The 13,677-nt window shown below is 35.2% G+C and overlaps 2 protein-coding genes across 4 annotated transcripts in view; both read right to left on the minus strand.

The window, feature by feature from the left end:
- Positions 1-7,562, minus strand: part of LOC137252947 (N-acetylgalactosaminyltransferase 6-like) — a 42,088-nt gene extending 34,526 nt beyond the window's left edge. Inside the window, exon 1 of one of the 2 annotated variants that reach the window (XM_067789115.1) lies at positions 7,337-7,562. The gene's annotated coding sequence lies outside the window, so the exon portion shown is untranslated. Of the gene's footprint in view, positions 1-7,328 lie in introns of both variants that reach the window. The other variant, XM_067789114.1, reaches the window with a different exon arrangement.
- Positions 7,563-11,306: 3,744 nt separating this feature from the next.
- On the minus strand, positions 11,307-12,994 carry LOC137233892 (uncharacterized). Of its 2 annotated transcripts, none has more exons than XM_067757415.1 (2): positions 12,813-12,994; positions 11,307-12,717 (listed from the first exon to the last, which is right to left on the minus strand). In XM_067757415.1, exons 1-2 carry the CDS (start codon positions 12,853-12,855, stop codon positions 12,071-12,073), a joined length of 690 nt encoding a protein of 229 aa, XP_067613516.1. In that variant the 5' UTR covers positions 12,856-12,994; the 3' UTR covers positions 11,307-12,070. The 2 variants fall into 2 exon arrangements, with proteins under 2 accessions (XP_067613516.1, XP_067613515.1); XM_067757414.1 differs by having other exon boundaries at positions 11,307-12,720; positions 12,813-12,986.
- Positions 12,995-13,677: the final 683 nt, after the last annotated feature.

The following is a 13,677-nucleotide window of genomic DNA, read 5'->3' on the forward strand; positions in this document are numbered from 1 at the left end:
TACACTATTAATGTATTTCGTTTTTGTAAAACACCTGTAATAATTGTAGTCTAATATTATTTGGGGTGCTGCGCAGAAGGGTGTACTACGCAGAAGGACATCACCGTGGCGGTAGCCACGGTTATACCACACACCCGGACTTGCATGGCGTAGCCCAGGGTTATTTTTTATAAACACGGCCGAAGCCCGCCTATGCAGAAAGGTGTTCTACGCAGAATTACCGTTGGAATCAGCATAAAAATTTCTATAAAGTCCAATTTTTTTATTTTTTTTTTTTTTTGACAAATGTATGTATTCTGCACTTGTTCCAATTAAATACATTAATTTCAAATTATTCAGATTACAAAACAAAATACATTGATAGTGTATGTTTGTTTGCATTTATGTCGAAGTGTCACCACCTTATAATCTTCTACCAAGTTAAAAAGACATTGTTGCGGAGCTGGCAACGCTATTCACCACCTTCATTTGTTTTCGTTTGTTTAATTGCAACAACGTCATTCGGCGTTGTACTCTCTAACTGTGAAGGTGGTAGGCTTTTTGCTATAAAGAAGAATATAACTTATATTGTAAAAGTTGTCTAAATAACAGTGGTAAAAGAGTGCTCTGTACAAATTGTCATTAAAAGTATTTTGGAAATAGTAAATAGTGGAAAAAAAGTGAAATTCAAAAACATTTTCAGCATTTAATTAGAAATATAAATTCTGGTAAGTGTATCTGAAGACGCTGTATTACTGGGGAAAAAATACAAAATGGCCGACGCCGGGGCGTCGGAGGCAGTGGTCAGGGATGACGCTGGTGCGGACGACATGGAGACGGACGTGGAAGATGACTTAGACACGGGTTTTTTGGAATATAGGAATCGAAATAGGCAGACTAGCTATAGGCGAAATACAAAAAATGAACGAAAGCAGTTAGAAATCGAAGAAAAAAGAAAGTTTGATTTAGGTAGGGAGTTAAAAGCTAAAAAACTAAAAACGGAAAAAAATAACGGCATTCAGATTCCGTTACAAGGTATGCTAATTCCAAGAAGTGAGTGGACCAAATTGGTAGCAGAACGCAAACAAAATGAAAATAAAATGACTGAAAAAATGGGGACAGGAGCAACAAGAAAAACGCAAAATGTGACAAATGAGGGTATGGACATAGGGACAGAAGGAAAGAAGGCAAATAACACGAGTGTTCAAAGTAAAGGTAGAGAAGAAGAAAACAAAGATGTTGGTAAAAAAGAACAAGACAATATTAAATGTAGTGAAGTACAGGCAAGTGGAAGTGAAGCAGGTATAAAGAGTGTACATTATAATAAACAACAAGAGGCAGAAATTAATATGGAGACAGAGGAGAATAAAGATAGGAGAGAGGAAAGAAAAAGTGAGGAATACACGGAAAGACACCGTGGTGAATTCAGTGTGTTGGTGGACTCCTCCAAAAGTGAGTTATTTAAAAATGTAAAAATTAGTAATGGGCTTTTTTTATGGGAAAAAATCAGGAAGTTAAATGTAACAGGAATTAAAAACATAAAATTAATTGGAAGAACATTATTCAAAATAAATTTTTTAAGTCATAAGTATGCAAATGAATGTGTAAACAATGAAAAGGTGAAAGAACTAGGGCTCAGACCTTTCATACCCAAAAAATTTGTAGAAACTGTAGGAGTAGTAAGGAATATTCCGTTAGAATTCACTGATGATGAAATATTGAGTAATATAAACACGGATATAAAAGTAACATCTGTCACTAGGATAACCAAAAGAGATCCGGAAGAAAAAGAAAAATTCGTTCCGACCTACACGGTAAAAATAGGTTTTGAAGGGCATGAGATACCTGAGGCTATAGATATTTACTGTGTCAAATTCAAGGTGACACATTACATTCCAATAATTAGGCAATGCTATAACTGTGGTCGGCTAGGACACACGCGAATGGGGTGTAGAGCTAAGCCCAGATGTATTATGTGTGGAAAAGATGAAGGCTGCGAAAAAAAAAAATTGTAAAGAACCAAATCGGTGTGTTCTTTGTGGTAGTGGTGAGCATTGTGCTCTGAATAGAAACAACTGCCCTAAATGGGAAAAGGAAAAAAAGGTAATAGAAATAATGACGGTTAAGAAAGTTTCAAAAGTTGAGGCGTTTGAAACGTATCATAGCGCCATTAATTACAACAACAGATTTAGTCTTTTAGAAGAAATGGATGAAAGTTTTCCGATATTGAATAAAACAAATGTGGAATGCATTAACAATGACAAAGTGATAAACAAACGTCTTACAAGAAATAGATATAGTGATGTAGCAAGGAACGTGCGAACAGCCAAACCAGAGAAAAGTTATACCAGGAAAGAAAACAAGTCGGAAGAACCCTGCTATCAAAAGCAGAACTGGACGAAAGTAGGAGAAATAGAAAGATTGCTAACTTTGCTAGTGAAAAAATTTAATATAGACACCAATGATGCAATAGTGCAGCTCATAGAAAACTTATGTCAGAATCAGGTTAGTGAGAGGCTAACAGTTAAACAAAGTCGAAATAATGAATATGGACACAATAAAAATACTACAATATAATGTGCAAAGCTTAAAATCAAACAAAAGTCATATAGATTTTTTTAATCAAAAAAATAAAATTGATATAGTGTGCCTTCAGGAGATATTTTCTCATGACATAAAAAAATGTAATCACAAATTAATTGGATTTAATTTATTAAAAAAAACTAGGACCGATGGGTATGGAGGAGTAGCCATTGGTTTTAGAAAACAAATAAAATTTACAAAAATCAAATTTCATACTGATCAGGATATTTTAATAGCAAAAACAACTAATTTAAAAACGAATTTAACTATTTGCACGGCATACTTTCCGCCAAACCTAGGTACACAAATGTTTGAATTGGAAGTAAGTAGAATTTTAGCTCATCTGGAAAAATTTGAAAATGTTCTATTCCTTGGGGACTTTAATGCACGGATGTGCACCTGGGGGGATGTAGTGGATACTGCAAAAGGTAAATTTTTACATAGTGCTGTAAGCAATATTAATTGGATATGTCTGAATGATGGGTCGGCGACATATCACTGTGCTAATTATAATACGAACTCGGTTTTAGATTTAGCCTTTACCAACATGGGACGACTACCAGCTTTCAAATGTCATGATGGGTACCTGGGTGGCAGCCATCACAAGCCGATAGTCATAGAAATGATAAATAGCAAACAACCAAACCTTTTTGTAGCTAGAAAAAAGCTCCAAGATAATTTAAATACGGTAGATTTCATAGATTTGGAAGACTTTGAAAGAAAATTAAGACATGCGAGGAAGAAAGCAACTATTGATTTGAACAATACGGGATACACACCAAAAGCGTGGTGGGATAAAGAACTGGAAAAACATTATAGAGTCCTGACAGCCAAAAGGAAAAAAGCTCGGCAAACAGGCAATGTATTTGACCTTGAAGCGGCAGTAATTGAATCGGAAAGATGGAAGAAAGCAGTTAAGGAAGCGAAAAGGAAAAATTATCTGGAAAAAATTGAAGAAATAAACATGAACCCAAATGCTAAGGAGGCGTGGCGGTTTGTGAACAATGTTCACAACATGAATCACGGCGAAAAAAATTTATGGGCAGAGGAAGATAATGCGAACTATCTTAAAGAACTTGAACAGCAAGTAAAACAAAGTAGCACAAACATATCTGAGCAGGATATGGTAAGTGGGCAACAATTAAGGGAGGAATTATGTTTTAGTTTTGAAAAGTTCCTTGAGTTATTAAACAAGAAAAAATCTACTGCGGGGGGTTCGGATAGGATCACGTTTGATATGATAAAAGACCTTTCAATTAAGACAAAAGAGGGTCTGTTTTATGCGCTAGTAGAACACTTTAAGAACAATACAGTAAAGGCAGAATGGAGGGAAATAAAAATTATCCCTATCCCTAAGGCTGGGAAAGACTTGGATGATTTCAGAAACTATAGACCCATATCACTGTTATCTGTAGTAGTAAAAAGTCTCAATATGATGATAAAAGATAAATTAACTGAATTTATAGAAAATAAGAAAGTAATTCCTAACAGAAGCTTTGCATATAGGGAAAATCGATCTGCCACGATGTGTCTAAATGAAGCCTTGCACTACATTGCAGAGGTAAAAAGCAAAAAAAACAAGGTTTTCACATGCATCCTAGATATTTCAAATGCATACAACTGTGTTGATTTAAAAATTCTCTACAATATTCTAATACAGAAAGAAGTTCATCCAAACATTGCTAAGTGGATATTTAACTTATTTTCATACAGAAAGTTGACTTTAGGAAAACACACAATACAAATTAAAAATGGTCTACCGCAGGGAAGTTGTCTTTCGCCCATATTGTTCAATGTGTACACTGGAAGATTGCATGAGATTAATGACGAAAATACACAAATATTTCAATATGCGGATGATGTGGCAATAATTTGCCATGGCAAAACAGACGAGGAGGCACTGTTGAGATTAAAAACTAATATAACAAATTTTAAACAGCTTTGTGAGGAAATTAACTTAGAATTCAATACAGGAAAAACGTGTTTCATGTACATGAGCACTACAAAAAGAAGGTTTAATTTACAACTAAATGGAGATAGCATACAACAAGTAGAAAAAGTAAAATGGCTAGGCAGAATAGTCAGTGCCAATTTGACGTCCAAAGAACATGTGCAGGGAATTAAAAACTCCATCATAAATGCAAAAAACCTCATAAGTAAATTGACAACAGTTAGGGCAGGTCTGGCTCCCAAAAATGCTGTAAATTTATTCAAAACGTATGTTAGATCGAAAGCGGAATACGCAAACACGACGTTTGCAGACGCGCCAAAAGGAGCAGGTAAGCAGTTAATTACGTCTGTAAATGAAACTCTGAGAAGATGCCTGGGTGTCCCACCAAACACACCAACGTATGCAAGATATGCTCTGGCCTGTGAACTTCCTCCACTCTCCAGAGCGCTTTGGTTAACTTCCAAAGAATTGACGAAACAATGGATATTGAACCCGGAAATGAAGAACAGTATACAAAAAAATAGCACAGCTAGATCGAGTTACAGCTATGCATATAATCAGTTTAGACATGTTTTGGATAAGATAAATACAAAGACAAGATTTCAAAAATATAATAATATAAAATTTACATATTCGAAATTAAGTAAATCCAAAAGGGAATATTCAAGAGAAAATTTAAAAGCCTTGTACTATGCCAAATTGGACGAGCTTGTAAATGAGGAATTCTATACACTGGCCACAGATGCCTCAGTTGAAGGTAATAGTACGGGATGTGCTGTATATGACATTGAAAGTAAGGTATCCTATCTTTTCAAAATAGACCAGGTTTTTACTTCAACTTTTGGAGAATTGGTGGCAATATATGAAGCGGTGAAACTAGCAATAAGGTTTAAACGAAACAAATTAGCTATTTTTACGGACAGCCTAGGAGCAATAAGTAATCTTGATTGTGATAGCACAACAAATTTTTTAGTAGCGGAAATTCATAATCAATTGCAGGCATCAAAAATTGAAACAATCCAAATAATTTGGGTACCCAGTCATATGGGTATAGCATTCAATGAAAAAGCTGATGAAGCGGCAAAAAAAGCAACTGAAGTAGGACAACATCTAAATCCAGATTTAACACCCAGAGAAGCCCTTCTGAGAATTGGCAGGGAACTATGGGACAGAACGTTAGGAGAAATAAAAGACAAGTGTCCAAAACTGGATGCAGATATTATAGAACTAATAGCATTAAAGGAAAAGAAACCTTGGTTTAAAAATAAAAAAAACACATTAAATGCATATGACACGAAGTTATTGAATAGACTGATTTTAGGATATACGTATGGAAAGATATACTTAAAAAAATTTAAAGCAAACATCTCTGATCACTGCCAAGTATGCTATGTGGCAGAAACGACGCAGCACATGATATTTGAATGCAACAAATACAGTGCCTTCAGAACCAGTATCATTTTTAAAAAATTCAATAATTTAAAAGATCTATTTATGACAAAAAATTTTTCGTATTATGAAGAATTAATTAATTTTCTGCATAATGCTGGTCTTGCTAATTCACTTTAAAGCTTAATAAAAAAAAAAAAAAACAATAATAATAAACATTAGATGTAAGATTCCTAGGTAGTAGAATATTTGCCCTAATATAAATAAAAACTTTTGACAAAAAGGAGTAAAGATATATGTATATATATATACAGATATGTACAAATCGTAATGTTAAGTAAGAAATGTTAAACAGTAGTAATGAACTTTTAAAAAAAATATATATATCAATCAAAATAACTTGCAAAAATGTATACTTAACTTGTTATTAAAATTATAATAAGTAGGATAAAGGGATGAGATACTTATTATATGCTAATATGTACACAACTTATCAAAATGTAATAAATTTGTAAGCCTACCACCATTTTTTTTTGAAGTAAAAAGTAAAAACAATATAAAATTGAGATAATTAGTACAACTCTGTGAACATGGGAGCAAATGACAGAACGCACAGCTGTCATCTGAGGTTCACATTTCCACATCGCCAAAAATTGTCAAAGAAAGTCATATAAATAAAAACCATTACATTATCAACCTGGTGTATAGAGGAACAGATATAATCTCACCATTTTAGCTGTATGTGCGACAGCATCAAAGCGCAAAAAAAAAAAAAAAATAATTGCAACAACGAAAAAAGCATGGTTCAATTATATATAGTTGAACCATGGAAAAAAGGGACAATAGTACCGACGGGTTTTCCGCGAATAACTTTTAAACGATATAAAAAATGTAGTTTCTGCTTTCGGATTCTGAATCTTGACGCAAATACGCGTCCATTGTAAACAATGTACGCGTCTTTTGATATCGACATGTGCAACCCGAATTTTAAGTGCAGGACTTAAGTTGAAATTTTACTAAATTTGGAAATTAAAAGGCTTATATTTCATAAACTAAGAGTTTCTTAGAGTTGCGGATGATAATTTTGTGATTTTTAGGACCCCCACCACCCCTCGAAAAAAAGAAAAGTTTGAAAATCGTGGCACCTTATTCTAAATATTCCCCAAGTATTTATTTTTAAGATTTATTTAGTCTGGAAGCTGCCTTGCAATGTAGAATTAGTATAAATGAATACATAAATGGTGCAAATTATTACCAGTGATGGGTGAGCAACTGGACTTGTATGATTTCAGCATACCTACATATTTATAAACATATATTTATGGATATTATCGCTTCTCAGACATGTCTTTATAGTTCGCCATTTTTTACTGCACATTAGAACATACATGCATGCATACCACCTAACAATTTAATTTAATCTCACCAGCTTACATCCAGAGGTATTTGTATTTGTTATTTGCAAGCTAAAGCATTTTACTTCATTTAAAGCGTGTCCTAACATCACTTCACAAGCCAAAAGGAAATAAATGTTTAATATTTTCTGATCACAAATATAAACAATTAGGAGAATTCACAAATCACAAGTTTGGTTCATGCGGAAAACAAAGATGACACGGAAAACCGCGCTGTTAATAACATGGCGGAACCATACAAGTTGGCAAAGATGAGCATGTGTTGTAAAGCCATATACATACAAACAAACAAATTCCATGTATTTGGTTTCTGTAATTCAATGGCTCAGTGTCAAAATTGTATTGCACCGGAAGTTGAAATGTCCAATCGGATTAAAAAAAAGTACCAATCAGCTGATTTGTGCCAACCACCAGAGTGGTTTCGCCATGCTTAATAAGAATGGCAACTCGATCAGCTGATGTAGACAAGTGCGGTCATCCAGTGAGTTTTACAGCTCCTGCTCACGCTCAATTCTCACGGGAATGCTCTGGATCATTAAGAGACTTGAGAAGATGTCGTGATATTTTCGCACACGTGAAATGTGATAGGCAGATGTCGCCGCTGTTTTTCATTTACCCCACAAGAAACGCTGATAGTTTTACCAATACACACACTTGTAATTGACAATGCTGATCCTGCGATGACGTAAACATTGATACTCAAATTTATGTATGTTCCTTTGATCGCTCACGCATGTCCGCATGTTCCCAACGACAGCCTATAACCATAAAAAAGGACTCAAACTGGGAAAGCTTCGGACACCTGGTACAGAACAAAAGAACATACAGCAGATACCATTATGCATGTGAGACAGATACATAATTCTCAACGGAATTTTATGTATGCGAGAACAGTTTATCCGATTTAATCATGTTGTCACTACTGACTGTCATATGACAATCAAATGATTATCACGGTTGTTTGTTATTTTTTAAATTCCGCCATTTTTAACCGACGAAAACCATATAAAAAATAAGTTTAAAAAATGAAAAAGAGAGCATTTCAAAGCTCCATGCTAAAAGAAAAAAATCGAAATTAAAAAATACCAAAAGCTGTCGGAATGTATGGGGCGCACTCAAAAAATTTATACGCGAAAAATAATAGTGGTTAGTGGTGATTCATTTTTGAATGTGTTTCCGCATGAGGAAAGCGCTCTTCTGTTGTTTTGGTATTTTCTGAATTTAAATTGAACATTCTGAACTCGAATTCTTATAAAACTATTCATTTTAAACAAATAAGAAACACGTATGCTTTTATCACGTACAAAATTAAAAACGTAATGAAATAAAGTAAATAAAAAGCAAAAAGCATTGTTTCATTTTTGGTGGAATAAAACAATGGTCATTTATGATAGTATAACAGTCAAACCTGATATCTACAGTAAACTATCATTTATGACACTTTTTGATAGTTAGAGGGTCAGCACTGATCCAGGAAAAGGAATGAGAGTGAGCAGTACGGCTATATACTTAATCAGTAGGCGATGTTGGTGTATAAGAAGGAGACAAAAACTCACACGTACACAGTTGTTTACATCACATTTGCGCAAGTCCCCTTAAGTTTGTGATAGAAAATTTGTATGAGGCGCTGATCGTTAGGTTCACATTGCTGACAATCAGATGATAGTCATATGATAGTCAGTATTCTTGTAGGGTAACTCATACAGCGAAAGGCTAAGCAGAGACATCTATTTTTGAAAAAGTAGGTTTATTAAAGGCAGCGTTGCCAAACTAAAGACAAGTAATTAACAAATTATCTGGCTCACAAATTGAACCAGACTTCTATCTGGATTTATCTGGCTCAAATCGTTGTTCTTGCATGTATATGCAAAATTATTTATCTGGCTCAGGCTTTTGCCACCGGATGATGGCTAAGGGAACAAAAGGAACGTTCCACTGAGTTACCGAGCTCTGGCTCACGATCAAATCTCATTGGAACGATCTGGACCAACTTTATGAGCGCTGGCAGCACTAATATAAAGCATCTGTTTTGTTGATGGTGGGGATCATGACCACAATGTTGTTGTTGCATTTGCATGTTAAATTTCTATCCGTATCTGGTTCATGCGTCATTGGAAAGGCCGTGGCTCAGTGAATATTTTCATGTAGATGCGTTTAACACAAGCTTATGCATTCCAGTAACATAGACACAATCAACCAATATATTGAAAAGTGGTTATGTGTCGGGGCTTTTAACCAAAGCAAATGTCAAATTCTTCTTATGCCGTTCTTGCAACTAAATTTGAAGGTTTGCTACTTTTTCATATCAGATGGCGCCAGTGTCGCTCGATCTGTCGTTCACCATAAAAATACGTGCAAGCAACATATCATGTATAAGCTTGTGTTCAACTCATCTATATGAAACACTGCTTATGTGACGGAGCTATAAGGCCTGAACTCATTCGATAGTCCCTTTGCCTCCTACTTTGCGTCAACAGCTGACTTTGAACACATGAATCTGCAAGGCATGTTCTAAATACACAGGCAACGCAACGGCAACGTTAAGCTGAAGACATTGGTGCTTTATCGGTAACCGTATCGGTAACCTTTTAACAGCTGATTCGACCAACCTTATGAGAATCAATGCAATCGATTATTGGTGCCGCTAAGGTCGTAACCGTATCGTAGCCAACCAATTGGGTTTTGGTTTACCGTCGTAACGATAAACAGCTGATTACGTTAGGGATACGGATACAGCGATACGACATACGGCACCAATGACTCCGGCTTTAAAGTAATGACATCCCCGTATTGTTGGATTACGTGTTCCATTTTCTTCATGATGGAGTACTCTAACAATACTCCTTTGGAAATCGTTTGCGGACCACCATCAGCCGATCATTGCTCGTTTTTTAACGACAGTGATCACGACACGATGACGATCGAACAGAGTTGCCAAAAGTAAAATATTGCATGCAAATAACTAATAATAAAATTTTACTTTGGCAACTCTGATAAAATGCAACAGCGCACTGGTTTTATGTATACATACTATAGTATAGAGAAATATTGGTTTCTTTATTCACGCAAATGCTAACTAACATAAGAATATTCGTAGTAAAAAATATAAAAGTTGTATTGCCCCTCTCCATTTACTTTCATTTTAAATTAAATTCACTTCGATAATTCTTTCCGACACAATTCCTCTTTAGTACTTTGGCATATGATCCTCTGTGAGTGCTCCATGGGGTACTACAGTGAAAGTACTTTGGACAGTACTTTCACGTATGTACTCTATGGAATACTCACAAACAAAGCGAGAGTGGGATCACCTACTCCTCTCCTAGGACATCGCAATGTTAATTGGAGCACATTTTTTGTATGAATACAGATTAGATTTGGAGCAGTCCTATCTCCCAAAGGAGTATTCCTTACATTATTTATAGAGTACTCGCGTTTTTTTGAAGGGATATGGCCAGGCAACATTCATTAGTGGCTGTTTACACGCAAATATTTTTGTTGCAACCGAACGTTTGAAGTAAAGCCTACGGATTGGGACTCTACCGTATATGCAATTGTGAAAAAAACAAGTGTGATATCTTTCTTATCCGCCTGAGAGGCTGTTCGAGGTGCCTAATTTTCCGCGGTTTGACACGATGTTGAGCAGTGGCTGGTAGGAAAAGATGCCGGATAAGACTACGATGGTTACTTTAAACATCAGGTTATCGTTTATATTTGTAATTTTGACATCTATTCCGAAGATATCACACTTGTCTTCTCCACAATGGTATATGCATCAAATGTTGCGCCGTGGGAGCCCCTTGTATGTCAACCTATCCTAATAGCGTGGTCGCAACTTAAGTTTTGTTATAAAGGACGTATCTTAGACATTATTTTAATAAGGCCGCATTTCAGCGAGGTCCATTGTAAAGGTCTACCTGTGCTATGGCGAAGTTGTTAATAAAGTTGTAACTCAGGAGGCCGGTAAAAAAGGTTATAGGCGTAAAAACTATTTTGTTGTCAAAAATCCTTGGTTTCAACTTAATTTATTTCTTTTTCACAATTCGTAAAGAACGTGAATTGGTAAACCAGGAAATTGATTAATATATGATGTATATTAATATATCTTCTGCAGTCTAGTTTAGCATTTGAAGTCGTTTACGAATTGTAACAATAATAATTTTTTTTGCACTCCAAGACATTTTAAAGATAACGATAAATTGAACCGAATGCAACTTGAAAATTCTTCCTACAGTGTTTCAGGTGCTTACATTACGGTAGCAATTTCTTAATATAAATTGTAATTATCTAACAGCCCGTTGTTGTTGTTGTTGTTGTATTAACGATAGACACTCCCCGAAGGTTTTGGGGATTGTTATCGATGTTGATGGTCCTTTGCCGTGGTTATGGATCCAGTAACAAAGCACCATTAAGGTACTAGCCCGACCATCTCGGGAACGATTTATATGACCATATTAAACCTTCTTCTAGATAAAGATGTGTCAGCTGAACAGATGTAAAGGCTGCTACAAGCACAGCAACAATTCTACGTAACATCAGAGAAATATTTCGGTCCAACCATTTCGAAATAGCTTGTTTTTGGGCTAACTGCGCTAGGCCACTGAAGCACTGCTACAACAACAACAAACCACACCAACAACAACCGTATCTTTGAAAAATATTACGTCTTTGAACTTCTAAACAGAAAAAATCATTATTGGTTAAACCATGCTTAAACTTTTTAATATCAGAACTAATTGATCTTGATAAGGGATCAATTAGTAAACTTATCTTCACGTTTTTTCCGTTCCCGATCCTCCATTTTCCGCCGCTGCATTTCAAGCATTTTCTGCCGCATTACCAAAAGTTCGTCTCTCTGTTTTTTTGTGGCATTTTTTAAGTCTTCGATGTTAATGCATTTTTGTGGTTTTAAATGCTTTTTTGGTGGTAATCCAACATTACTATCTTCACCCACACTCTCTGATAGTCGTTTGCGAATTGGAGTATATGACTGGGACATAGCCGGTGATGGTTTAATATTCTTGCTTATTTGGGATGATGTATCTTGTGTTACTGCGGTCACGTCATTTATTTTATTGCCAATGTTATCTTCAGTTTTTATATTTCTCAAAATTTCAGGGCTTTTAGGTTTATCACTTCCGAAATACTTTTCAAGGAGCTCGATAAACTCACGATGACGTCGTTCCCGATGTTGCTCTTTAATATCATTAATCTCCAACATTGTTAGTCGAACAGTATTTGTTAAAGCTTTGATATTATTACTGCAGTGGGCACATTGCTGACATTTGGAACATTCCAAAGCATTCAGAGCTTCTAAGGCGTCATTTTCTTCGTCTGTATCTTTATTCAGTATAATTGATGTAGCACGTAACAAGTGGCCTGTATCAATAGTGCAAGGGTCTTCTGTGAAATAGTTGTTATAGAAAGAAATTCACCAACTTAAATCATTACATTATGGCTTTTGTCATGAATTAGATGGTTTTTATTCTTCTCACCTTCTTTCTGAGTATCTTGAAACTCATTATATTGTAATTCCATTGCTTTGTATATACTCTATATAATTAATGTTTAATAAACCTATCAGGAATTTTGCAAATCAATTGCCTTTGATTACGAACGAGAACAAAATAAAAAAAATTGGTCTGTTCACATAATATCAAAGAACACATATTTGGGAAATTCACAAGTGTCATATTCATGTACAATTTTAATGGCCGCGTCACCATACTTTTTCTCGTGTTCATGAGTGTTGGTGCAGAAGTGCAAATCGTCATATCGCGCACGACTGGCAAGATCGTTTAGAACCAAACTAAGTGTGAAATCTTATATCTCTGACACATAAGCAGTTTTTCATATAGATGTCTTCTATACATTTTCGTGGGGTATTTGTGTTTATTTTTCGACTGTATTTAATTAATTTATTTAATTCTCTTTCCAAAAATCACAGTTGCACAAGGGCCTACACGGCATGGATAAATGCGAGACAATTAAAAATGTCCCTCTCAGAAAACATTCGGCATCAATTTTTTCAATTTCCAGCGAGATACTCGCCACAAAATAACGAGTGACGGCTCTTATTGTATTTATCCTAAGTTAAAGAAGATGTAATTGGTTTGTGTAATTCGTTGGTCAAAGAGTATATATATATACTCTTTGCATTGGTGGTAAAAGAGGCGTCACTCGATACTTTTGTTGTTGCCAAAGCAAATTACTCGATGTTTTCTCAAGGTAGTCGTTGGTTTTTTTTGTCAGATGTGTTTATAAAAACGCCTTCTATACATTTTCGTGGGGTATTTGTGTTTATTTTATTGATTGTATTAAATTAATTAATTCTCCTTCCAAAAATCGAAATTATGCAAA

The sequence above is a fragment of the Eurosta solidaginis genome, chromosome 5, assembly GCF_040869045.1.
Source record: "Eurosta solidaginis isolate ZX-2024a chromosome 5, ASM4086904v1, whole genome shotgun sequence".
Taxonomy (NCBI): domain Eukaryota; kingdom Metazoa; phylum Arthropoda; class Insecta; order Diptera; family Tephritidae; genus Eurosta; species Eurosta solidaginis.

Coding starts and splice junctions, on each gene's coding strand:
- LOC137233892 (XM_067757414.1), bottom strand. CDS start 12,855: ATGGAATTACAATATAATGAGTTTCAAGATACTCAGAAAGAAG. Junction 12,721..12,812: donor TCAAGATACTCAGAAAGAAG/GTGAGAAGAATA, acceptor ACTATTTCACAG/AAGACCCTTGCACTATTGAT.